The sequence below is a fragment of the Erythrolamprus reginae genome, chromosome 1 (genome assembly GCF_031021105.1).
Source record: "Erythrolamprus reginae isolate rEryReg1 chromosome 1, rEryReg1.hap1, whole genome shotgun sequence".
Lineage (NCBI taxonomy): Eukaryota > Metazoa > Chordata > Lepidosauria > Squamata > Dipsadidae > Erythrolamprus > Erythrolamprus reginae.
In genome coordinates, this window is record NC_091950.1 from 92,491,626 (window position 1) to 92,518,549 (window position 26,924).

Sequence of the window (26,924 nt, forward strand, 5' to 3'; positions counted from 1 at the left end):
GACAAAGGCACTCAATCATAGGCAAATAAATTGGGATGTTACTGGAAAATATAAGAGGCTTTAATCATATAATGATATACATTAGAATGATGAAGTTATCAAAAAATTTAAACAATACAATTGAAAACATTACCTATGAGTATTACCTTTGGATTTTTGCCTTCTTTGGCCAGCAATGCACGAAGCCGTTCTTGTGAAGGAGGTGCAATGAAGATAATATAAGGTTTCAAGTCTGAATTACGTAAACTCTTCAACGACTAATGTAAAAATAAAATTTGTGCTATTAATATTCATACCAAACAAAAGGAAACTATCAAAGATTAGTCAAAATATGATACAAATTGAAAACAGGATTTGGGCAACTGAATTCAATGCTAGTCTTCTAAATATTAGCCTATGTTATTCACAAATCTGCCACTTTACGAAAAATTGCACAAGTACAACAGGTACGATTAAAAGCTACACAATGAAGAAAACATATTAGTAGTGTAACAACAGAAAGTAATGTAATATTTATAATAAATCTAGATTTGGACATGACTTTTTCAGGAACTCAAGCATTGTATAAGACCATTCTCTCTTTTTTAATTTTAAATATGTAACATTAAAGCCAATACAATTATTTAAAGACTATCAGGATAAAATATAAGGCTTCTCTAAAAAATTTAATCCTTTCCTAAATTTGATTATTGAAAAAAAATGTCTACAGATTTCTTACTAGTACATTATTATATATGCTAAGATGTATTGGGGTATGACCAAATATATTACAAGGATGTACAGCTTCCAATGCCTGGGGTAGTAAGAACTGGAATGTGAAAAGTTGCAAAAGATAGTCTCCAAAGAGAAAGTTAAGGCAACTGTGATCAACATAGTGGTGGGATTCAACTGGTTCACACCGGTTCAGGAGAACCGTTTGTTAACTATTTGTGCAGTTATGTGAACTGGTTGCATAGTCAAGGCTGACTGCCTACCTAACGATTTCAACAGCTTACCCACACCTCACATGTTCCTGCTTGTTTGTAATTAACCAGAGGAAGGGAAAAAAAAAAGAAGAAATAACCACACAGCCATTTCCTCAGCAGAAAAATTGTAGCCCCTTTAAAACTCAGGCTTAGAGTGCAAGACAGTCTCCCCGCTTCTCCCTCCCTTCAGTTAATAGCTCCGACAGACAGCCAAGAACCATTTAACAGGCAAATACTTAGTTACGATAACAATTAGCTGGGGTGGCGCAGCAGGTAGAGTGCTGTACTGCAGGCCACTGAAGCTGACTGTAGATCTGAAGGTCAGCGGTTCAAATCTCATCACCGGCTCAAGGTTGACTCAGCCTTTCATCCTTCCGAGGTGGGTAAAACGAGGACCCGGATTATGGGGGCAATAGCCTAGCTCTGTTAAAAAGTGCTATTGCTAACATGTTGTAAGCCGCCCTGAGTCTAAAGAGAAGGGCGGCATAAAAATCAAGTAAATAAATAAACAAACAAACAAATTAAATAAATAAATAAATAAATGATATTGCTATGCTGTGAGCTGCCCCGAGTCTTCGGAGAAGGGCGGCATACAAATCTAATAAACTAACTAACTAACTAACAAAACCCCAGGAATGCAGTCAGCACAGAAACAATAGAAACTTATAGATCATAAAGATTAACAGAGTTGGGAGGAGGGGTGTGGTCAGTGCTGCGGTGAGACAGCATCACTTGCAGTCCTGCGAGGGGATGCCGAATCCCCGTTGTTTGGGCATGCCAATTACTGTTGGATTGGCCCATAACCTCCCTGGAGGGGAAGGTGAACAAGAGGTCTTGGTTACCCGCTGTTTTGGGGGTTGGCATACCCCATGGGGGGAATGCTTTCGACCTCAACTGGCAGCGGGTGAAATGATGGTCGCGGTCGCCATAGCTGTGGCGACTATGTACTAGAAGGATAGGATTTAAAGGGTCAGAAGTTATCTGGAAGGAGAAGAAAAGTTTTTGTGCTGGTGGTTGTGAAGAAAGAAACTCTGGAAGAAAGGGTGAGCTACTGTGCCGGAGGGAGACCTTGATATGGATTTTAAAAAAAGTTTTTGTTTTGAAAGTTAAGCTAAAGCGAATGTGGAAGCAGCCGTACTATTAGTGGACTGTTATCAGCATTAAATGGACTTAAAAATCAACTAAAACCCAATAATTTTATAATTTGTTTTAGTTTTGAAAGTTGGGAGTTAAATTGGGACTTTTGAGACTATTAGAATTTAAATTTAAAAGATTTTACCGAAGCCAAAGAACTGGAAGCAATTGCGAGATTGTATACTGGGGGACATCTGTTGATGAAGTTGAGGTGATACTGGGCATATAGTTTCTACAATAAGTGATAAAGAGGAGCTGAGAATTGAAAACGAAAGAAAACATTCTTGATTTGAACTTTAGTTGAACCTGAAAGGAGAGGAAGAAAAAGAAAACATAGACTGATTCATTTGAAGAAATTTGGCTTCTGAATGGTATAAAGATAAATTGGATAATTCGACAAAGCTTTTTGGCATATTAACTCTGGATGAGGTGGAAGAAATAAGAGATGTATTTAAGGACATACTTAAAGATATTAAAGAGCGGAAAGAAGAGAACAGAAACAACAATGTTTCCTTTATTCAAAGTTTTAATCAGGATTACAGAGAAAATGAGGGAGAAGAAGAGAAGAGTGCCAAACAGCTGGAACAGATTGATCAACAGAAAAACAAGGATGGAAACATAAAAGTGTCATTAGATGGACACTATTTAAACCAGAGGTGGGCAATTAATTTTGCCATGGGGCCGCATGAGAAATTGGGATGGTTTTAGAGGGCCGGACTAATATAATTAACTCAGTTCTACCCAATAATGTATATTATTGGGTAGAACTGAGTTAATTATATAATTATAAATTATAATTAGTTATTAGATCTTGAACAACCAGTTCTTATCTAGAAAAGTTGGATTGACCTCCGCGGGCCGGTCACAGACAGCGGGCGGGCCGCATCCAGCTCTCGGACCACATCTTGCCCAGGTCTGATTTAAAGGGACAGGCTAAAGGATATAACATGAATAGAATAGAATAGAATTTTATTGGCCAAGTGTGATTGGACACACAAGGAATTTGTATTGGTGCATATGCTCTCAGCGTACATAAAATAAAAAGAATTACCGTATATACTCGAGTATAAGCCGACCCGAGTATAAGCCGAGGCACCAATTTTTGCCACAAAAACTGGGAAAACGTATTGACCCGAGTATAAGCCGAGGTTAGAAAATGCAGTGGCTACTGGTAACTTATAAAAATGGAAAACAATAAAATTACATTAATTGAGACATGTTTTAGAATATTTATTTTAAAGAAAACCAGTAAACTAGCTCTGTAAATTTAAAAGAGGGTAAACAAATTAACAATATTAACAATAAATTAAAAAGTAAAAAAAGTAGCTCGATCAGGAACAAAGCTAAAACCTAAGAGTTAAAATCCTTCAAAACTGGATTCCTTCTCATCATTAATTGGATTTACATTATTGTTCTGTTTTTATATATGCTGTGAGCCACCCTGAGTCCTTGGAGAAGGATTGCATACAAATCCAATTAAATAAACAAACAAACAAACAAACAAATAAATAAGTGTATCCAAAGAAGAGCTTCAGCATTAGCTGCTGTGAGGTTATCAGCATAGAAAACCAAATAGATAGATAGATAGATAGATAGATAGATAGATAGATAGATAGGTAGATAGATAGATAGATAGATATAGATAGAAAGATAGATAGACAGACAGACAGACAGAAAAATAGATAGATAGATAGATAGAAATAGATACAGATAGATAGATAGATATAGATAGAAAGATAGATAGACAGACAGATAGATAGATAGAAATAGATACAGATAGATAGATAGATAGATATAGATAGATAGATAGAAAGAAAGAAAAATAGATAGATAGAAAAATAGATAGATAGAAAGATAGAAAAATAGATAGATAGAAATAGATACAGATAGATAGATGATAGATAGATAGATAGACAGATAGATATAGATAGAAAGATAGATAGACAGACAGACAGATAGAAAAATAGATAGATAGAAAGATAGACAGATAGAAAAAGAATTCCTGTCTAGCTCTGCCTCATAATACATTATTAGATCCTATCCAAGCAAGGACAGCAACTACCACAAAATACCATTTTTTAAACAGTTTAAATCCTTTCAAAGGAGGGGGAGGAGAATCTGACAGCAGGGGGCCTTTTTAATCTGACTAAAGGCAATGCAGAGAGGAATACTCACCATTACTTTTTTCCCCTCGGTTGGAGCAAATGGCTGCCTCATTTGCTTGAGCTAGGGAGAGGAACTACGGCATGCCAGAGGAGACAAAAGCTGGTGCCTCCTCGCTCTGGCTCAAGCAATGGCGCCCTCGTGTGGTGACTTTGTTAATGACCCGAGTATAAGCCGAGGCTGTGTTTTTCAGCCCATTTTTTGGACTGAAAAACTCGGCTTATACTCGAGTATATACGGTATGTGGTACAACACTTAATGATTATTGATAAGATAGTTGATAAGATAGATGATTTTATATTTAATGAGTTTAAAGAAAAGGGGAAGGGATGCAAAAAGATAAATGAATCAGAAAATGGTTTGATAGAAGAGGAGGTTGATGATCACATACTTGATGATTATAAAAAAAGAAGCACTAATAAAATTGAGAATAGATGTGATCTGACACCCTGGAATAGGCCGAGTAAGAAAGGAATTAGAATGAAATTAAAAAAACGTTTGGAAAGGTTTTATATTTGACTAGAAAGAGAGGAAAGGAGAAAATAATGGGTTACAAAAAGAAAGAAAATTTTGGGGGTTTGGCAAGAGAGATGGCACAGAGGAGGGATGATTATTAAATATGCATTGATTATGGAATGGTGTAATTAGATTTATTTAGGTGTTGGTTTAAGATATGTATGAATTTATGAAATTTTATTAAAATATAGAATTATATAGACATAGATAGATAATTTAGATTATTGGAACTGTAAAAGATTGATGAAAGTTAATGATAATGAAATGATAAGTTTCTGAATATTAATTGACTATTATATTGAATGGAATATTAGAAATGGAGGGGTGGGATAAAAATGAATGAATGAATGAATGAATAAAGTCTAATCAAAAATATTCTGAAGCTGAGAGCCAGTTTGGTTTAACGCTTAAGGCTCCATCTTAGAAAGCAGAAATGTATGAGTTTGTCCTGCCTTAACCATGAAAGCTGGCTGGGTGACCTGGGGCCAATCATTCTCTCTCAGCCCAACCCATCTTGCAGGTTGTTATTGTGGGGAAAATAGAAGAAAGAAAGTATGCTGGATAGATTCTCCACCTTGAACTATTTGTAAAAATAGGCAGGCCATAAACGAACAAACAAACAAAACAAACAAACATTTAAAACTTTAGAGTCCAAAACCTATGTCATTACCTGTGTATGAAGATTTAAGAGACATATCTTTCCAGAATTGATCACTTGCCGGACAGAGTCTATGCTGGTGCCATACAGATTCTTTTCAAATTCACCATGCTCAATAAACTTTCCTGCTGTAATATCAGTCTCAAATACTTGTCGTGATACAAAATGATAATCCCTACCAGCTACTTCATTGTCCCTCCTGTTTCGTGTGGTATCTAAAAAAGACAAGTAAGCAGACTTAATAAATCTTGAGCAAGCAGGTTACTACATAGTATTATAATGTATCAATTTTCAAGAGTTATGAAAAAGAGCTGTTTAGTTTTACATCCAAAAGATTACAATTCTTTAAATGGGTTCAAAAATTGTTACATGTTACGACATATGGCAATTTCGAGTTATATATAGCGCCCTTCTAAACATACAGCTCAATTAAGAACACTGCTGGCAGAAAATGATACATGCAATTGAAATTACTGAAACATAAATAGAATAATACATTCTTTAAAATGAGAAATAACTAAATTGATAATGTGAAGTTTTTGTGCGTCAGATTGACAAATTTCTCTTTATGGTAACTTCATGTTTATTAATTACATATAAAACATATTTTTCAGAGTATAAGATACATCTTATAAGATGCAAATGTTAGTGCATCGTATAAACCGAATACAGCCATTTTTGCTGACTCGAAGCCCCCCCCCCACCTATAGAGAGCGCTTGGGTGCTGCGGGATGGCAAAAAAGCCAGTTTTTGCAAAAAATTGGACATTTTCCACAAAAATGGGGTGGGCAAAGGGTCTGGGGAGCCTGCAGAGAGCTCCTGGGGACTGGTTAAAGGCAAAAATGCCTCCATTTATGTAAAAAAAATGAGTGAAAAATGGCGTTTTTCAAAAAAAAAAATGGGGGCATTTCTGCTATCTTCCACCACCCAGGAGCTTCCTGCAGGCTTCCCAGACCCTTTGCTCACCCAATTGTTGTGAAAAAAACCGGGCAAAAACGTCCCTTTCTTCACAAAAATGGGGCTGTTTTTGCCTTCTAATTTATCCCATCTAGCATGATTGGAGGAGGAATTCTGGGAGTTGAAGTCCACTAGTCTTAAAGCTGTCAAGTTTGAAGTTTGTAAAAGGGGTATATGGTTGTAAAAAATATTCTGCTACACTGGTATTTTATTAAATAATATATTACTACACCATTTTGTTCAGAATACTTTTTTTCTTGTTTTCCACTTCTAAAATCTAGGTATGTCTTATACTCCAGTGCATCTTATACTCCGAAAAATATAGTAATAACAAATACACAACTAAGTAAGATTAGACTAAAGATCCCCTCAATATTACTATATGTCATGTGTACTGAGCTAGAAAATGACATATTAAGAAATAGAGAAGTGATATGCCCACAGTTTCAACTTACGAGGAACTGCAGAAGCAAATCGGTCAGCTTCATTATTCATTAATCTTTGCCACAGTTCATTTTGACCGCAATTCTGGGGACCAATCAGGACAATAGGTCGTTTCCTATTTGCTGGCTGGTGATAAAGTGACATTTCTTCATAAGTCAAAATCTCCTCGTTGTCATAATCTTCAAAAAGAAAGCCCAGAATAAATGTACAATTTTTAAAGCTAAATCTTTTGTAAAAAAAAAAAAAAAGTTCTTATAGCACCAACAGATTGAGAAATATAAATTTTATTTTGCAAATATCAGAATTGTTTGGATTTTAACAATAATTTGAAGAGTTTTCTCTCATTTCTTTCGCTGCTACTCAGCTTTTTTTTACCATTATATAATGATATATAGATGATAGATGATAAAGAGAAAATGATAGGTAGACAGATATCTTCCGCATGCGCAGAAGCATTGTACACGCACGAAGTGCTCCCATCCGCCTACACACATCCATTCCCAAAACGGTAGCAAAGATAAGTGAAATCCACTACTGGTTGAAACCCTTTCTTACCATCATTTTTGTTGGCATTGTACAAAACTTTCTTCCGTTTCTTTTTGTTCTTTTTTGCACACCAAAGTTTTCCTAAAAGCAATAAAAAAACAGTCAGTTACCCAATTCAGTCTTTGTAGCTATTTTTCTAAACAATGCTTGTGAAGACAAATTGTGTATAAGAACTGCACTTAAGAAAGACGATGTTAAAGTTGATATATGGACTTCCAACTCCCAGAATCCCCAGGCCAGCATGCCTGGAAAATTGAAGTCCAGACACTTTAAAATTGCCAAATTTGAAAATTTGGCAATTTTCAAAGGTAGCTGAGGTAGCTGTTAAAAGAAAGGGGATACTTAAACCCAATCATCCTTTTTAAGACAAATAAATTGTCCAGATAGTAAATCCATCTACCTACTGCAATTATTAAGATAACTGAAAAACACTAAGCTTGCTAACACAAGTATTTTTGAAGTGTTCCACTTACCTGATTTTTCTGGCTCTTTGTCTTCTTCTATAGTTTGCTTCATTGCTTCTCTTTGCTGCTGAAAACTTTTTCCTTCATGAAAGAAAATATGTATGAGAATTAACAGTGAAAGAACCTAACAGTACCTTTCTTATAATAAAAAACCATGTTATTTTGAGAGCATTTCAAAATAGGCTTGGAGAAAACTGCCATTTATCACTAAGCATATATCTGGCAAGTCGAGACAATGACACAAAATGGATTCAGGTTCAAATTAATTCTGAAACCACTTCTATATTATGGGATTGGCTCACCCGACCTGGTCTGGCAGAATAGGCTTGCTATGGGTCCAATTGGCCAAGGAACTTTGGCTGAGGGGGTCCAGAAGAACCTATTCTGGAACATTGTGCCCCAGGAAATGAGAAAAGCCTTCCAAAAAGCCCGAAGAACTGGCTCAGCCAATTAGATGGAGATCCTGTGGGTTCAACCGTCATTGGAGATAGTAGATTGATTAAGAAGATCCCACCTCCACCCTGTTTATGTATTGGCTCCTTTTTAACTCAGTTTTTGTTAACTCTTAAAGATATTTTTAATGTTTTAATGTTTTATATCACTGTTTTATGGTGTTGTAAGCCACCCTCAGTCATTCAACAATAAGATGTTTATTGTTTATATGGGCAGCATATACATTTAATAAATAGATATTAATTTATATTATGCAACTTTATTGCATTTTATGTCTCCCATCAAGGACTGAGTCTGTCAATCAAAACCACTTGTAGCTCCGTCTACCATATTGGCCATATTCCCAGTCCCCCATGAGGATAGACGTGGTTATTTCACTCAACTGACTGCTAGTTTCAATTATATCCAGTTCTCCATCTTTGTGAGTTATTTCCTATTCAGTTCTCTGACTTCAGTTGCAAACATCCTAATCTAGCCAGAGCGAGCGATCAAACTTGGGGCCCCGGCTCTCATCGCACCAACAACAGTTGACGATACCAAAAAGCAACTGCTTTTTGGTATCATATCAGTGCTTGCACTTGGTCTCGCTACAAGCTCTGCGATATTGGTGGAGCCGGGCAGTATCTGCCATAGCTAATTTTCAACTCCGGTTGGATCATTATCTCCATTTGGGACTGCTTGCCATCTTGGCGTGAAACCCGGCTTCCTACAGCCTCGCATATTACATTCAGCAGCTAGAACATTATGGAGCTTATGAGCTTGCTCATGCGCGTCAGATGGAGCTAGCTGCTCTACTATACGAGCGATTGCAGCCGTCCAAGCTGACCGTTTGAACTTGTTACAGCCTAGGTCATGCTTTTTTCCCCTGCCTGTAGCTGCTTTTCCATTGGGGCGGCCATTTTATTCTATCAGCAGATCTATTTACCCCCTCAAAGCCACAATCATGTTTTGCTGTCTATCATCATGGCTGAAGCTAATTTCAGCCTTTAGATAAGAAGCAGCAAAAGTCAGTTAGGGCCGATATACAGTGTTCCCTCGATTTTCACGGGTTCGAACTTTGTGAAAAGTCTATACCACGGTTTTTCAAAAATATTAATTAAAAAAATACTTTGCGGTTTTTCCCCCTATACCACGGTTTTTCTTGCCCGATGACGTCATATGTCATCACCAAACCTTCGTCCACCTTTAATAAATATTTTTTTAAATAAACTTTAATAAAGAAACATCTAATCTAAATGGTTGCTAAGGGAATGGGAAATTGCAATTTAGTGGTTTAAAGTGTTAAGGGAAGGCTTGTGATACTGTTCATAGCCAAAAATAGTGTATTTACTTCCGCATCTCTACTTCGCGAAAATTCAACTTTTGCGGGCAGTCTCGGAACGCATTCCCCGCGAAAATCGAGGGAACACTGTATACTCAGATGACGACACCGCATGTCCTGCTCCTGCTGAGGCTCATACATCCAGATCTTCCTTGCAGGGAGTTGCGGATCGTTCGTTTCCTGCCAACATCACGGCACATTCTACATGCAGTGTGTCCACTTTGGCAGCTTGGAAGACTCAGGACTCGTTGGAAGGAGTTTGTAGAGCGACGACTTGGGCTACTCCAACATAGTTCTTCCGGCACTATAACATACGACTCCTTCACTTCGGCAGAAGCAGCATTTCGGCAGCTGCTTCTGCCGACAGGTTGTGGAGTTGTCCCCTTGACTTGGGATTTTCGTGTTGGATTATTAAGCACTCCCTAGGGACTTGCCTTACCTTTGGTATGTCCCTATCTGAATGCTAGCTTCAACTTCTACGGAGAAGAGGCATTGACTTACCTGATACACCCTTTTCCCTCAATTCCCTCAACACTGTCAAACCTTTTACTAAGTCTGCACTTCTATTTCTACTAGTTTTTTCTCATCATTGCTATCATCCTTTTCCTCCCACTTAGGACTGTATGACTGTAACTTGTTGCTTGTATCCTAAGATTTTTATTAATATTGATTGTTTCTTCATTGCTTATTTGACACCCATGACAATCATTAAGTGTTGTACCACATGTTTCTTGACAAATCTATATTTTCTTTTATGTACATTGAGAGCATATGCACCAAGACAAATTTCTTGTGTGTCCAATCACAGTTGGCCAATAAAGAATTCTATTCTATTCTATTTAGTAAGTTGGAGCTATGATTCAGTCCCATCCTGTTTTTCTCTAAAGGGGACCACTAGGTTACATTGGTTTTGGTTGATAAGTATTTTTCTACAGACTTTATAGCAGTCAGACCGTTTCTGGATACATGGTTTTTTTTCCCTGTTTAATGGAATTTGTAGTTCCAGAGTACTGTTCCAGGTTGAGTCTATCTGTCCCGGTTTGTCTAAACAGGAAATATGGCCAAGATGGTGGATGGAGTTACAAGCGGTTTTGATTGACAGACTCAGTCCTCAATAAAATTTGGACAAGGACAACCCTTGTCAATGGGGTTCATCTCTTAAACCTAAGGACAATGGGGTTCATCTCTTAAACCTAAGAGAAAGGGCGTATCAGGAAAGTCAACACCCCTTTAGCTGTGTCTGACTCTTGCCGATTCTTTGGGCCAGGTCTTTCCACATTTTCTGATCTTGCCCTATTTGATTTTTTTCTATGCTCTGGCTGGTGTCAGCTTTCATGCTGTCCAACCACCGAATTCTTTGTTGGCTTAATTTTATTTTACTATTAACTCTTCCAAATTTAATTGCTTTCTCTAGCGATTTATTAATTGTAGGCTAATCTATTTTCATTGTAGTGTTCTCTCATTTAAAGGACTGATAAAAAGGGCTGTGATACTTTGCAAGTCATTAATGGTACAATATTAGAATGCTCTTGTTCTTATGAAAAGGTACATTTTTAGCAATCTAAATAAACTTCCAAACTAATGTTTATTAATAGGTCCATTCTACTTGCTGTATCTTAAGGGAAACAGTAGGATTCCTGCATTATAAACATGAATAAATTTAAATTTATTATTTGCTATATATAGTAGGAGCCATTTCAGTTGCAAGCTTTTGCCCCACAGCGAATATTCCCTTTGTAACTTCAATACATTTTATACATATTTCATTTAAGACCAACAGCACTTGCAGTACACATATTTTCTTCTAATTTCAATATTACTTATTACATTTCAAATATACATGAACAACTAGTTTTAAAACATGATACTACTGTTGAAGATGTAACAATAAAATGAGCACATAGGCAAACATTAAGTTTAATTATTAAAAACCTAGGGGAACACCAAGTCACTAAACTGCTGGTATTAACTGTGCTAATGCTTTTGCTTTTTGTCAGCTCTTCAAAAAAGGAACGATGACTGTATTATATTAGAAGGCATCATACAAAATAAAAGAAGTCTTTTCTCAAGAGACCAATTTGAAGCATTTGGAATGTTGTCATTCCAAGTAGGAGTGGAGATATTTTATGATTGTCCATGTGAATTGTCTGCTTTTCTTAATATTAAGTACCTGGAATGAGGCCTGCCAAAGGCTGGTTTTCTTCATCCCCATCTCGATAAGCCTGCCACCAATTTGGATCTTCCTGGCTGATTACATGGAGTATATCTCCTTTTTGAAAAGACAGCCCTAATTCTCTGCAAGGGACATACGGGTCATCAGAAGGATCGTAGTCAAAGTGAGCCTTCACATGTATCTAGGACACAAAAATATGCAAACACAAAAATGGATAGGCAATTCTAATGATTAATTTATAGTAAGAAGCCCCCCCCCCTTTAAATATCCTTATTTCAAAACCAGAGGAAAACTCCCAATAGACACAACATCTGATAGGTTCAACAGATTTCCTAGAGTTTCCCAGGAACTTGGAATATCTTCTGTTAGGCTTGTGGCTGAATACTGGAATAGACAGACAAGTAGGGTACTTAACAGGATAGGTCCTGACGAGGCATTCCCTGCCCACTGGTTTCATGCAGTTCTTTGATTTACTGAGAAGTATTGTGAAGTGAAGTAGCAGAGACAGCTGGAACAATGCTCAAGGAATGAATGTAACTTGACATTGGTAGGAGCCCAGATTCAAACCTATCATAAGGGCATGGACAGCTGGGCAGCTAATGGACTCTTCTGTGGAAGGATAAGCTGGAAGATCCAGTCAGTGTAAGTTGCTATTGTCTGGATGAAAATTTAATAGATAAAATTATTTGCTTGTGTTATGGATTAGAAGATGTATAAGCAGAATCTATAGAAATGTTAGAAGCAACATGTTATACAATTATTTGGGAGATTTTTGGACTCAGATTCCCAAGTAAACAGAGTCCCCTGCAATCTTAAGCTTTGTCACTTATGAACTGGATCTGTCCCCCATCTGATGAATTAAAGTAGTAAGGCAGAAGACTCCAAGTTGGAGCTCACCTATGATTAAGTGGGAGCTATCAGAAGTCCTTAAAGAGGTATTTGTTTACCCACTTCTCAAGAAATCAGGCTTCAATCTAAGAAAATTGAACGGTTTTTACCCTTTTACATTTTTTTTGGGGGGGGGGGGACTGGGAACATAGTGGGGCCAATATTCAAAGGGGTCTGGAGGATATGGACTAAGAAAGACCCCTGGCATTCTGGCTTCAGAACTGAGAAAGGGTTGGAAACTGCACTGGTCGTTCTCATGAATGGCAATTCTTGGATAAAGGGGGTTTGACTATCCTGGTGGTTTGAGATTTTACAGGATGCACTATTCATGCGAAGAAACAAGAAGGCTGCCAGCCCAGGAGGATTTTCTCTTTGTTACTAGTCCTTGTGCTTCTTCCAATGCTTCTCGTGGGGAAGGGACAATAGATACTAAGGAAACCACTAAGATGTGGATGTCCCAAAGGTGCTTTTTCAAGAGATAATTGGACTTTTTGATTTTTCTTTGAAGATGTTTTGCTTCTTATCCAAGAAGTTTCTTCAGTTATGATGTAGACGTTAACAATCCAGAAACGTTTTATCATCTCTCCTATTTATTTTATCCTGCCTGTTATAAAAGAAACTCACTCTTCAAATTACTGCTCCAAGCACTTATAGAACTATTCAATTAATTTTTCTTCTTCTCATAAAGCCTGAAAACTTCATTTAAATAATAAATTGGGGCTGGACTCTTAAGTATAATTCAAAACATGAATCTTAGATTGCTATAACCAAGAAGCAAGGAATAGGTGGTCTGATGTTGTTTAGTTTTTGAAATGTCAAGTGACTCTGCATAACATGTCCTTAGATTTTAATATTGGTTTTCTATGATACATATATGTATCACAGTAAGCCGTCTGGAGTTCCCCTATGGCAAGATGGATGGCCAGTAAGTTTTATAAATAAACAAATATAAAGAGAATGTTTTTTTTAAAAAAAAAACACAGAGTATAAACGTCAACTGAACTTTCATTATATGAAGTTTACATGTCACATACCACTGTCTCCTTAGTAGGTGGGGGCTTGTTCTGCTGGCTTGGAATCAGCACAAATGTCAGAGTACCATGCATGTCTGCCTGTGAAAAAAGCATCAAAGAATGATAATTTAAAATAATATTAAGTTTCTTGGTAAATTACTGTTCTTGTCTAACTGTCTTCTTTCTGTATGCTGATCCTACTTTTCACAACTCCATTTGGACATATACTGATACATTTTTTAAAGTATAATGCAGCACTTTATAATTCTTTATTGGCCGAGTGTGATTGGACACACAAGGAATTTGTCTGAGTGCATAAGCTCTCAGTGTACATAAAAGAAAAGATACATTTGTAAGGAATCATGAGATACAGCAGTGATTGTCATAGGGGTCAAATAAGCAATGAGGAAACAATCAATAATAATAAAAATCTTAAGGATACAAGCAACAGGTTACAGTCATATTGTCATAGGTGGGAGGAGATGGGTGATAGGAATGATAAGAAGATTAGTAGTAATAGTTATGCAGTGTTAGTGAATAGTTTGGAAGTATTGAGGGAAATATTTGTTTAGCAGAGTGATGTCGTTTGGAAAAAACTGTTCTTGAGTCTAGTTGCCTTGGTGTGCAGTGCTCTATAGTAGCGTTTTGAGGGTAGGAATTGAAACAATTTATGTCCGGGATGCGAGGGGTCAGTAAATAATTTCACAATCCTCTTTTTGACTCGTGCAGTGTACAGGTCCTCAAAGGAAGATAGGTTGGCAGCAATTGTTTTTTCTGCAGTTCGAATTATCCTCTGAAGTCTGTATCTGTCTTGTTGGGTTGCAGAACCAAACCAGACAGTAACAGAGGTGAGATGACAGACTCAATAACTCCTCTGTAGAACTGTATCAGCAGCTCCTTGGACAGTTTGAGCTTCCTGAGTTGGCACAGAAAGAATATTCTTTGTTGTGCTTTTTTGATGAGGTTTTTAATGTTAAGTGACCATTTTAGGTCTTGATATATGATAGAACATACAACCTCACTATACCAGTGAGATGCATGGCACGATTTTTAATAAATAATTAAACTCTCTAAGATGAGCTGAGCTCAAAGAAAGTGACTGGGCCAAGATCACCAGGTGGCATTTTACTCAAGGTAGGATATTTGTTTTAAATGATTAGGGATGCAATATGCACTAGGCTATGTCCCTTGCATATTTTAATGTACTGTTATGCTGGTTATTTTAGGTTTAATATTTGTTTATTGGGTTCAAACCAATTCAATTTATTTGTAATTATTGTGTTATGTTCTGTACTGTTTCTTACTAACAATATAGTAATCAGCCTTTCTTGATGCAACATACAGATGTTAAGTCATTCTCATTATATCTTAAGAAATACACGGACACTTTGTTGGTAAAACGTTTTAAAATCAGAAATAGTTAGAACATAGAGATTAAACATTCCAGAAATATAAAGTTAGAAGCTTATGCAAGCCATTAAAATTCAGCCTAAACAAAAATTTTGATTTCTATACATGGGAATTGAGGGAGCTCCAAGAACTGAGTCTTTGAAACTGTTCCTTTTGTAACTGGCATGCTAAGGATAACATCAGGTTTTATTTCCCCCCCCTCCTTTTCAATTGCATTGCCTTAACAAGTCCCTGCAGTTTTCTCGGCAAGAAATTACCTCCTTTCTAGGGCTGTGAGAAAGTATTTGGCCCAACCAAATCAGTATTTGGCCCAAGGCAGGACTAAAACTCATGGTTTTCCAATTTCTGGCCCGATGCCTTAATCATTATATCAAACTGGCTCTATCAAATAAGTAACATAACATACCAGCAAGTCAAAAACCTCATTAACATCTTTTCCACGAATTTCAGTTCCATTGATTTCCAAAACTTCATCACCTTCATGTAAGAGCCCACTCTTTTCAGCAGCACCTCCCTTCACTATTCGACTAATGATGACTGAATCCATTTCATTTCGCACCGTGGCACCCTATGTAATAGAAAGTGAACATTTGAGATGATAATGAGAAATATTAAAATTTTAAAAAGCTTGTTTAGAACCAGATTGAAACCACACTTAGGCATCTTAAGATCAATCTATCAGTTTATTCCCAGCCTTTCTCTACCATGGTAAATTTAAGATATCTAGACTTCTATTCTACATGTTGGCTAAGGAACTTTGGGAATTAAAGCCCAGACCTTTTAAAATTGGTCTGATCTACTCTACAGATTAACACAGAAGAAAGAAAATCTGCAAGAAAAGCATGCATATTTTGTTTATGAATGGTATTCTGCAGTCTTCCAGGAGTAGGCTAAAAATAGACTGAAAAGAAAGAAAAACTGAAAATATGGTTTATAGGTAATGTTTAGTTTCTATTGTTAGCACAACAAAAACACAAAATGTCTTATGGCATCTTGTGCCAATCATTAAAAATATAAATAAATGTCTCTACTAATAAATGTGCAACATTATACTTAGGTTTTGTGGCTAACAGAGCCAGAACAAATAACCAGATATAATTATTTTCATTTTTCTTCAACCTATCATATGGATATAAAGTGACAACAAGTGTCCTTTGGGAAGAAGAGTTGTGATATAATGGTAAAAGATGCATGTATCCTGTCACCCTTTCAAGATATGGCAGGTCAGGAAACACATCACAACTATTCCAGGAAAACTATTTTGTTATAAGGTATAAGCACAAGGTTGGCTAAAAAGAAATTCTGATATTCTTTCACACTTGTGCTTATACCTTATAACAAAGTTTATTTCTCAGGCTTCATTTTTCCAAATTGTGTCCCTTAATGACTCCCTCTTTCCAAGATCATCTCTATAATCGTTTCTATATACTGTGATGAATATGAGTGCAATTACAGAACTAGTGTACTGTGGCAGAGGAAAACAATCCTGCTGTGTAGTTTATCCAAAGCACAGCGGTCTACTGAAATGAATTATAAAGATCCATAAAAGATTCTGTAAAGCCATTTTTAAAGCATATTTTATATGGAAAACAACAGCAATACCTAATAGTTGTCTTAAATTCGTCTAGCATATTCATATATTGAGGAAGATTGAGAGCTATGCCTTATAAATACAAAATATATGCTTAATTTACAATTCATTTTTTGCAGAAAAATACACGAGAAATCAGAACTTAAATCTGTTTAAAATAGATTAGAATTTTCAAGAGAATCTGAGAACGTGAACAAAAACTCATTATTTATCAACCCACAAAGCCAACAGTAGAGTAGGAAAATGAGTACAGTGATACCTCGTCTTACAAATGCCTCATCATACAAACTTTTCGAGATACAAACCCGGGGTTTAAGATTTTTTTGCCTCTTCTTACAAACTATTTTCACCTTACAAACCCACCGCCACCGTTGGGATGCCCTGCCTCTGGACTTCCATTGCCAGCAAAGCACCCATTTTTGCTCTGTGGGATTCCCCTGAGGATCCCCTCCATGGGAAACCCCACCTCCGGACTTCTGTGTTTTTGCGATGCTGCAGGGGAATCCTAGCATCGTAAAAACGAGTGCTTCGCTTACAACGGAAGTCCGGAGGTGGGATTTCCCATGGAGGGGAGCCTCAGGGGAATCCCAGCAGCACAAAAACGGGCGCTTTGGCTGGCAAAAGGGGTGAATTTTGGGCTTGCACGCATTAATCGCTTTTCCATTGATTCCTATGGGAAACATTGTTTCGTCTTACAAACTTTTCACCTTAAGAACCTCATCCCGGAACCAATTAAGTTTGTAAGCCAAGGTATCACTGTATTTGTATTTGTATTTCTGTTTTTCAGATAATATGCTATAATGATCAAAGAATTATGAAAAATACAGGAGTCAATGTTTCTCCAGATCACATTTAGTATACTTACCAATGGAATATCTCTAGCTTTCTCAATGCGAACAATTTTAACTGTTTCTCCTCCATACACACCAACATTTTCATATACTTTTTCATCTGCCATTGATTCTGGTTGCATTTCCTGCTCAGCAACTTTATCATGAGCCAAAAGTAATGCCTGGTGCAAAACAGTAAATTAAAAATTTATTATACTAAATTTTACCATTGGGTTTATTACAGTATGTACCAAATAGTAAGTGGGACAGGGTAAAAGTGCTACAAAAATTCAGTACTGGATACAAAATTCAATACTGGATGCAATATTAACCAAAAGACACTTTTTCTTGTATTTTCTTCTGTTTCCATATGGGTGTTCAATCAAATTAAGGAATGGTACAAATATAGGCAGTTAACCAGGGGTGGGTTCTGAGGTGATGGTTCTCTTCCTCATGTGCTGTGCGGGCGCGCTGTACGCATGCACAGTGCTAAAAACCCAGCTTCTGTATGTGTAGAATAGAATCGTGTGATCAGAGACAGAACTTCAAGGACCCACGGTGATGCAGTAGTTAAAGTGCAGTACTGCAGGCTACTTCAGCTGATCACCAGCTGCCAGCAGTTTGGCAGATCGAATCTCACCAGCCTTAAGGTCGACCCAGCCTTCCATCCTTCTAAGGTGGATAAAATGAGGACCCAGATTGTTGGAGACAATATATGCTGACTCTGTAAAACGCTTAGATAAGGCTGTAAAGCACTGTGAAGCGGTATATAAGTCTATAATGCTATAATGTCCAAAGGTTGCCAAATGAATTACCTGCTATTCAAGGACTAGCAGTATTCCTTGAACCCACTGTGGATCAAGGAATAAGAGGTTTTGTCAATACAAACTATAAAGGTTAATGTGGCAGGAAACTGTTTTCCATTTATTGTGTTTTTTATTATTAATTTATTTTATCATATGAAAAATAGCAAATAATTGTGCTGCCCATTATTGATGCTAAGTCTGATTCTGGTGCCATTAAAAGTATTCACATGTTCCTATTACTAGCATTTTACAACTGACACTTCAGAAATGTTCACAATCAACAAATCAATTTGTTTTAAATTTTGGTTTTTCATCATTGTTGCACAAATACCAATAGAAAAACACTTGTAGTTATCTCAATTATCTAATTACTATTTCTTTTAAACCTAGAGTTTTACCATATTGATAGAGAAAAAAACAATAGACATTTATATATTGTTTACAGTATTTTTAAAAATTGAATGTTTCACACTTTAAAACAGAGTATTCCTACCTGAACATGAGGAGCATTCAACAAAGAATTAAGTTCCAGCCCATCTTTTTGATGGCTTGGTCTCAAAACATTTTGTACCTGAGAATTAGAATACCAAAAATGTTACCATCCATCATAAACAAAGTATTATTTTACTTTTCGCACAAAAATACCCTTTCCAGAAGTAGCACAGTATATTATACATTGATTGTAACAAACGTTTATCCAATTATCTGTAAATCTTTGAAACAATAAAATGACCTTAGGAATTATTTAATTTTTTAATATGAAATTTATGTCCTAGATCTATATGTTTATTTAAAGAAGTTTAAACAAAGCTTGCAAAGATTTCAGTAATTTTTGCTATACAAATCTAGTGAATGAAATACTATTCGAGGGCATTAATCCTTAGCTGGAAAACAGTTATAACAAATTTGATGTAAGAATGGAGATGTGTAATTTCTGTGAACGTTATTGCATCTATTTATATCTTTAAAGGCTTTTAATTTTACAAAAGCAGTTAAATGCTAAACAGAATAGTATGGCATTTTCTCATGCTGCCTGAATCCCAAGAACTATTGGGGATCCTGGCAGGATTAAGGATGTCTGGTCAAAAAGCTGTTGTGTTATGCCACAAGGGTTTTGGAGAACTTTTATTGTTTCAAAGGTTATTTGATGTTCCAATGCTTTTTAAGAAACACATACATGTTCCCTTGGACATGCAGAGCTGTGATTTTACCTACAGTACTAATATAATGAAATACTCTACATACTTTTATATTTCTTTAGAGAATGAAACTTCACATTTTAAATGTAATCCTTAAAAATATAAAATCGTATGTTTGTAAACCTAAATTCTTATACACATTACTTCAGGGATCAGAAAAAAAACAAAAACCTCAAGGAAAAGCAAATACTAATTTAATTATGGAGAATTTTTAATGCCATACCTCAGACCACTTTGGAACAAAGTAATTACTAGTACTTTAATTACTAAAATAAGGACACCATACATACCTCTTGTGCAAGTTCTTGTGCATTGGAGATAAGAGGATATGGAGGACTTGCTTTGTTCATATGCACAGTAACAGCATTGTGTATCTTAAATGCATTTTGAAAGTCAGTATTTTGCACAAGCTGTAAAATGAGAGCAATTTCCTCCTGACTTTGTGGATCTATCAGCGTGTGTTGGGCGTGCTTAAGAGAACACAGCAGCTCATCAACCTCTGCAAAGTGAACAAGTGCACTAGTAAGTATGTACAGTATATACTAAATACATGAAATACATTTTGTTAATTAGCATTATATCACTATCTACTACAGTTGTTATCTCTTGCATGAAAACAAAAGCAATAGTCTGGTCAATTGATTTTCCCATAAGCAAACCACATAGAATCAGATAAACAAACTCTTATAACAAATTAATTACAAACCAAATTCCCTTGAAATTCATTGTTACTTGATGAAGTATGTTTATCAATAATACAAAATTATTTCATATCATTTGATGAGGCCAAAGACACAAATATTGAAGCAAAGGTTACCGAGAAAAACATATCCACCCTCATCCCCAGTGCATCCCTGTGGAAGAAGTCACTGGCCAGCCTGAAAGGTTCTTGACTATCGAAACCCCCACCTTCTACCCTCATGGTCGAACAACCCAAAAGAGAATATGGAACCCATATGCTTTCCAGGATAGCCTTACAAATATGCATAGGTGGAAATTGAGAGGAAAGGAGAAACACATAGACCCCCAGATGCAACATGTTAATTCATTATGCAGAATAAAATACAGATGTCTCCTATAATTATTGGGAAGAATCCCCAAAGCCATGCTTTGTTTATCTTACCTTGTTAAAATTAAGTCACTTCCTTGGGCCTCAATCCTGAGTAAGTTATACTCGTTTTCTGATTTCCATTCTTCCAAACTCATATGAGATATCAATGTAGGAATACTACAACTCCCAGAGCGGATCACTAAGAGACCACAAGCTGAGAATATGATTGTGGGAGGGAATCTGTTTGAGGAACTTCCTACCTTTTCCTGTATTTTTATATTACATATTTGGGAGGTTCTACATAATCTCAGGAACTATCTACAGCATTGCTCATGTTGGTGCTAATTATTCTGAACTTTCAAAGTTTTAAATATTATTGTACTGTGTAAGCTAGTTATACCTTGGAAGGAAAATTATGCCCTGATGTCAGCAATAAGGTTGTAGTATGTTTTTTAAGTGGCTGAAAAGCCAAGGAATTTAATTAGAGAAAATGAAGGAGGGAGGAAACAGGAAATTCTGATTCATGGCACACCATAAATTCTGAAAAGATAACAGAAGATGAGAACATTTTCTCATCAAAATAGAAGAGTTTATCTCACTTCATTACTTTTGAAAAGCACATCTTTAGACATCAAATGTTCACTATCAGGCTTTACAGCTGGCTAAATCAATTCTAAAATTTGATATGAGATTATTTGAAGTCAAAAGACTTGTCCCTGTCAAGATTACAACACTGCAATGTATGTCAGATCACCATTACTTCTATCTTGCACGGCAATTGATCTCTAATTTTCAATTTATTAAATTAGGTCACCAACATGGGTTCTCTCATTGATTTATAATAAAACTATAAAAATACTATAAAAATAAAGATAAATCCAAAGCTATTAAAAAGGTGTTTTTTAAAAAAGAAATTAATAAAGGCAGTGAAAACAGACTTAAAATATAAGTACTGTATAAAAACAGCATAAGATGCTTACATCATCAAAAATATTTTAAACAGTAAGCTTTGAAAGGAAGTTAAAATTTTACTTTGAAGCTTAGCAATACTGCTGAATGGTGCTTTAAAAAAAAAGTTTTTCATTTTTATTCCCATGCAGATATTTTCACAAATTTATCATCTCATTCCTCATTTCATTCTTTTACAAAATCTTTACACATACAGGTGAAACTTGAAAAATTAGAATATTGTGCAAAAGTTCATTTATTTCAGTAATGCAATAGCTGAAACTAATATGTGAGAGATTCATTACATGCAAGGTAAGATAGTTCAAGTCGTGATTTGTCATAATTGTGATGATTTTGGGGTACAGCTCATGAAAACTTCAAATCCACAATCTCAGAAAATTAGAATATTACATGTAATCAATAAAACAAGGATTGTTCATAGAACAATATTGGATCTCTGAAAAGGATATGCATGAATATGTACTCAGTACTTGGTTTGGGCCCCTTTTGCAGCAATTACTGCCTCAATGTGCCTTGGCATGGAAGCAATCAAAAGCTAGCTAATTTTTGCATGATATTCTAATTTTATGAGTTTCACCTGTATATTCTATATTTATCTTATTGCTTCATTCGTTCAACGTTACTTTTTTTAACCATCCTCTCCTCCTATCTCATACAGCCCTTCCTTCTCTTTCTTCTTCCCTTCCCTTCCCCTTTCTCCTTCTAAACCTACTTTGCCTTTCCTCTCTTCTTCTCCCCTTCCCTAATGCCCTTCCTGCCCTCTCTCCTCTTTCTTCCTCCTCTTTCTTTCTTCTTACTCCTGTCTCTTCCCTTCCTACTTTGTTGAATTCCTCCCTTTAAGATTTTCTTTTAACCCCTCCCTTTCCCTATACCTTCATCTCTTTCAAGTGTTACATTTGGGTTACATCATTTACTTATATTCAAACTGGCCTGCCAATCTCAGGATGCATGGCTGCCACTCAGAAGAGGTGCTGCGAGGCTCGAGAGAAGAACAGAGCCCCCCCCCCCGTTGCCGGATAATAATAATAATAATAATAATAATAATAATAATAATAATAATAATAATAATAAATTAGATTTGTATGCCGCCCCTCTCCGAAGACTCGGGGCGGCTCACAACAAGATCGGAAGGCAGATTCGGGGAGCTGACTTCCAGCTCCTGCCAGGCCTGGGGAATGCAGAAGAGACGGCAAAAGGAGTCCCACCTCGCTCCATACGCCTTGTTTCTCTGTTGCCCCACCCCTCCCCACCCGGCACTCCGTCTTGCCGGCCAAGGTTGGCAGGCCAGATTCAGGGAGCTGAATCTGGAAAGACAAACAGATTCAGGGAGCTGAATCTGGAAAGACAAACAACATGAGAAATGAGCTTTCTTACAGCACCTCCTCTCTCTCTCTTCTTCTCCTGAGTGGCAGCGGTGCTTCTGGCTCACCAAATGGGGCCTGCTAATCTCTGGACACATGGCTGCCACTCAGGAGGACATAGGAGATGCTGCAAGAGAGCCCATTGGTCATGTTATTTTCCCAGGCGAAGTTTTTCTTTATGTTGCAAGGAGTTTCCCTGCAAAGACTGGCCAAGAGAGTAGTGACGGCAAGAAGCTAGACTCTGGTAAGATGCGCATCTCCCAGCCTGCTCCTGCCCATCCCCACAAATTGTGCCCAAACATCTTACCAGCATCTGGCAGCTTCACTGCTTCTCTTTCTCAGCTGGTCTTTGCAGGGAAACTCCTTGCAATGTAATGAAAAACGTATTGTGAGTGCAAGAAGTTGTCAATTGTTCGCACTCGCTAGACGTTTTTCTTTAAATTTCAAGGAGTTTTCCTGCAAATACCAGATTCTGGTAAGATGTTTGGGCACAATTTAGGGGGGGGGGGAGGCAGATGGGGCAGGGGATGAATGTATGTAGTTGGGGAAGGGGGCTTATTTTTTAGGGGGGCTTATTTCAATGTAAGCCCTATTGGGCTTAATTTCAGGACATCTATTTTTTGGGGGGAAACACGGTAGCAGCAAGCACACTACACAAACAGCCCAGTGTATTTCCACTGCTTACTTTCTTGTAATTCTTTCCTCTCCAACCCCTCTGACTTGCTGATCAGAAATACAGTGGTACCTCTACTTAAGAACTTAATTTGTTCCATGACCAGGTTCTTAAGTAGAAACGTTCTTAAGTAGAAGCAATTTTTCCCATAGGAATCAATGTAAAAGGCAAATAATGCGTGCAAACCCATTAGAAAAGAAATTAAAGTTCAGAATTTGGGTGGGAGGAGGAGAAGGAAGAAGAGGAGAAGGAGGACATTTGCTGCCGAAGGAAGAAGGTGAGGTCAGGGGAATCAAAAAAATCCAAAACTTTAAGGCTTAAAAGAAAAAAAACAGGGATTCTGAGGCGATGAGGAGCACGCGCCTCCCATATACCCGTCGCGAGGCTGCCTCCCATACAGTGGCTGCTGCTGCTGCTACCTCTTTCTTCCTATGCTGAAGGGCTCCCCTCCCCTCTCGCTCGCTCGTTCTCTTTGTAGCCACGCCTTTCCTTCGCTGTGGTGACTCCTCGGCTGCCCAGAGCAAAGGGAGTGTTTCTTTTCTCTGGGTGCTGGCAGAGGTTTATTCCCTCTCCAAGCACCCAGAGAAAGGAAAATGCTTTGTTCGCTCTGGACTGCCAAAGCTTCCTTAAGCGCCACTGAAAGGCTCCTCTGGCAGCCCAGATGGCCGGGATTAAAGAGAGAATGGCAGGAAACTGGCTGGGCCTTCATGCCGCTCTCAAATTTCCTGGGAAATTTTTCCAGGCTCAGGTTCTTAAGTAGAAAATGGTTCTTAAGTAGAGGCAAAAAAATCTTGAACACCCGGTTCTTATCTAGAAAAGTTCTTAAGTAGAGGCCTTCTTAGGTAGAGGTACCACTGTATTTCTGCCCATTAACATGGATCAATACTGGGCTAGAACTATATGAATTTATATTTTATTAAACTTTTAATTTTGTTTCAATATTAAAATAGTATCCCACTTTCTAATTTCTGCATTTCTGGCATGAGATAGACGAGACAAGATATTATGATTCATTTTATGATCACACTGCTTAGCCATAGAGTTGCTCAGTCTCCATTATGGTCTGTAAATGAAGACTATCTGCATAGACACAATCTCTCAGGCCTAATTAAATATTCATTTAGAAGCACTAAAAGTTTTACTGCATATAAAACTAATTGTTCTACTTAAAAATATACATACCTAGGACTTTCACAGCACAATGCGGACTTTCCAGAATTACTCCTTCTCCTGTGTCAAATATAGGATTGTCTATTCCAGTCTTGGGAGGAATTTGTGCTAGCTTCTTCAATCTCATAGAAGAATTAAGATCAAGTTCTTGTTTTTTCCCCTCTTCTTCCCGTCTTCGCCTTAGATCTTCTTGCTGCTGTCGAATCCGTTCAAGTTGAGCACTCCGCCGTAATGGCATCATGCGGTTGCCTAGATCACCTGGGCAATCCACAGCCATTTCCCTATGTTTCTGAGATTCTTCAAGAGGTGCAAGATCCATAATTTTTGTTTCACTGTCTGAATCTTCTGTTACATGTCCATTCATATGAAAAGTTGTCATTGTTCTATGTGAGAAGCTATACGGCTTGTCAGACATAAATTTTATTGTAACACTTCTTTTCTTGGTAGTTCCACTTAAAATCCATTATAATGTTAAATAATTCTTCTTATGCATTACCAGAGGAATATGAAAAGATATCTCCAGGAAGAAACCTGAAAAAAAAAGTAGATTATGTCAAAATGAATAAAGTTAATGCAGAACAACTAATTGTGAATGTGTAGGATATGGTAGTATGCATGTGAATGTTTGATTTTTAAATGTTTAGCTTTTAAAGATAAATTTTAAATTAATTATTTCCATTAATTGGATTAGAAGTGTTTTATATATTGTATTTTTTATTGAAATGTTGTGAGCCGTCCCGAGTCCATGGAGAGGGGTGGCATATAAGTCCAATAAATAAATAAATAAACAAACAAATAAATACATACATACATAAATAAATCTTATATTTAATATTGCGTGTACCTTAATTTTCTACATGAAAACTCTATGTCAAGGTATACAAGGTATTCCTTGTTCACAACTCTCAAGTAAAACCTACTTCTGTTTAGTGGAGCAAATTAAATTATTATTTTTTTTTTAAATCTACGTGCTATAATTAAATAACAATGGAGAAGAAACCTCAACTACAAACTCATTTTAAAGTATGAAAATCTGAAACTATCTAGAAGAAAATGCATGCAGACACCTATTTAGGTCACCTGCATTTAGATGAGATATATGGTATTTTATTTTGCAACTGTTTGGTTTTTGCCTTCATTTTATGTATATTTCTTATCTATGAAAGTCATTATACCTTTCATACATCTTTGTGCCTGTGCACATTATACAAGGAGCTTCTAGCTTCAATTTTAAAATATTAATACATACAATAAATATTAATTAGAATATGCTTTATATTATGGTATAAGACTGTCGTTTTTGTAAATGTCACATTACTGCGTGTACTATCCTATCTATTTTATTAATATATCTGGTTTGAAAAACAAAACAACCATGGTGATCACTAGAATATAAAAAGACTTAATAAAACAATTGCCTGTTTATAGCAATCAACTTCTTTTACTACCATTTAAAAAAGAATTTCCTTAGTTCAAAAGGATAGTTTGTTTTGAAACGTGTACTTGATCTCAGCATGTTTTTTATTGTCACAAACCAAATTTAATTTATTAAAAGATAAAAATGCACCCCCCTGTTCATGTATTATATATGTTATCTTACTACATTCGATGAAAGGGCTAACTAGTCCACTGTTTGTTTTTAATAGAACTATCACATGTTCATGGAGTAAATGTGATGACTACTATCTGATTGTCCCTTGAGATCTGCTAGGTGGTCGCACTGCTTCTAGGCTTCTAGATATTATGTTTGCTACTATAACCAAAAATGGCGACAGCTATTATCTAATATACTAAAACTCTACTGCCCGTCTGGGTAGGGCAATAATTTTAAACCAATTACCACAAATGGGCTACTTTCAATAATGCATCCAGAAACTATGACTCCTCTGGAATTAAAATTTGGCAAATAAAGCATTTAATGACATAAAATTATCACAAAGTCTTATAATCCAAAAATATTTTCTGTGGCCCAGTCTTGATGTTTGACCTGCAGATGCATCTCTGAATTATTCTCCAATATATTAGGTCAACTATTCTTGAAAGCATTGAGGAATCTGGTAAGGAAATATCCCTCAAAAAGAGCTTCAAAATATCACATGAAAACAACTATGTTAGGCTTTAATAACAACAACAACAGTTTTTGTTACCTTTTGTGGCAGTAATATTATT

General features: G+C 36.6%; 1 protein-coding gene across 2 annotated transcripts in view; it reads right to left on the minus strand.

Moving 5' to 3' along the window:
- The window catches only part of PALS1 (protein associated with LIN7 1, MAGUK p55 family member), a 51,904-nt gene that overhangs the window by 4,779 nt on the left and 20,201 nt on the right, over window positions 1-26,924 (minus strand). For both annotated transcript variants that reach the window (XM_070758916.1, XM_070758925.1), the window contains 12 exons: window positions 24,768-25,286; window positions 19,822-20,030; window positions 18,826-18,903; window positions 17,562-17,708; window positions 15,512-15,673; window positions 13,717-13,794; window positions 11,792-11,975; window positions 7,857-7,928; window positions 7,393-7,464; window positions 6,849-7,016; window positions 5,449-5,651; window positions 147-257 (listed from right to left, as the gene is read on the minus strand). In XM_070758916.1, coding sequence (XP_070615017.1) covers window positions 147-257; window positions 5,449-5,651; window positions 6,849-7,016; window positions 7,393-7,464; window positions 7,857-7,928; window positions 11,792-11,975; window positions 13,717-13,794; window positions 15,512-15,673; window positions 17,562-17,708; window positions 18,826-18,903; window positions 19,822-20,030; window positions 24,768-25,170 — 1,887 coding nt within the window. In that variant the 5' untranslated portion in view covers window positions 25,171-25,286. The remainder of the gene's footprint in view (window positions 1-146; window positions 258-5,448; window positions 5,652-6,848; window positions 7,017-7,392; window positions 7,465-7,856; window positions 7,929-11,791; window positions 11,976-13,716; window positions 13,795-15,511; window positions 15,674-17,561; window positions 17,709-18,825; window positions 18,904-19,821; window positions 20,031-24,767; window positions 25,287-26,924) is intronic.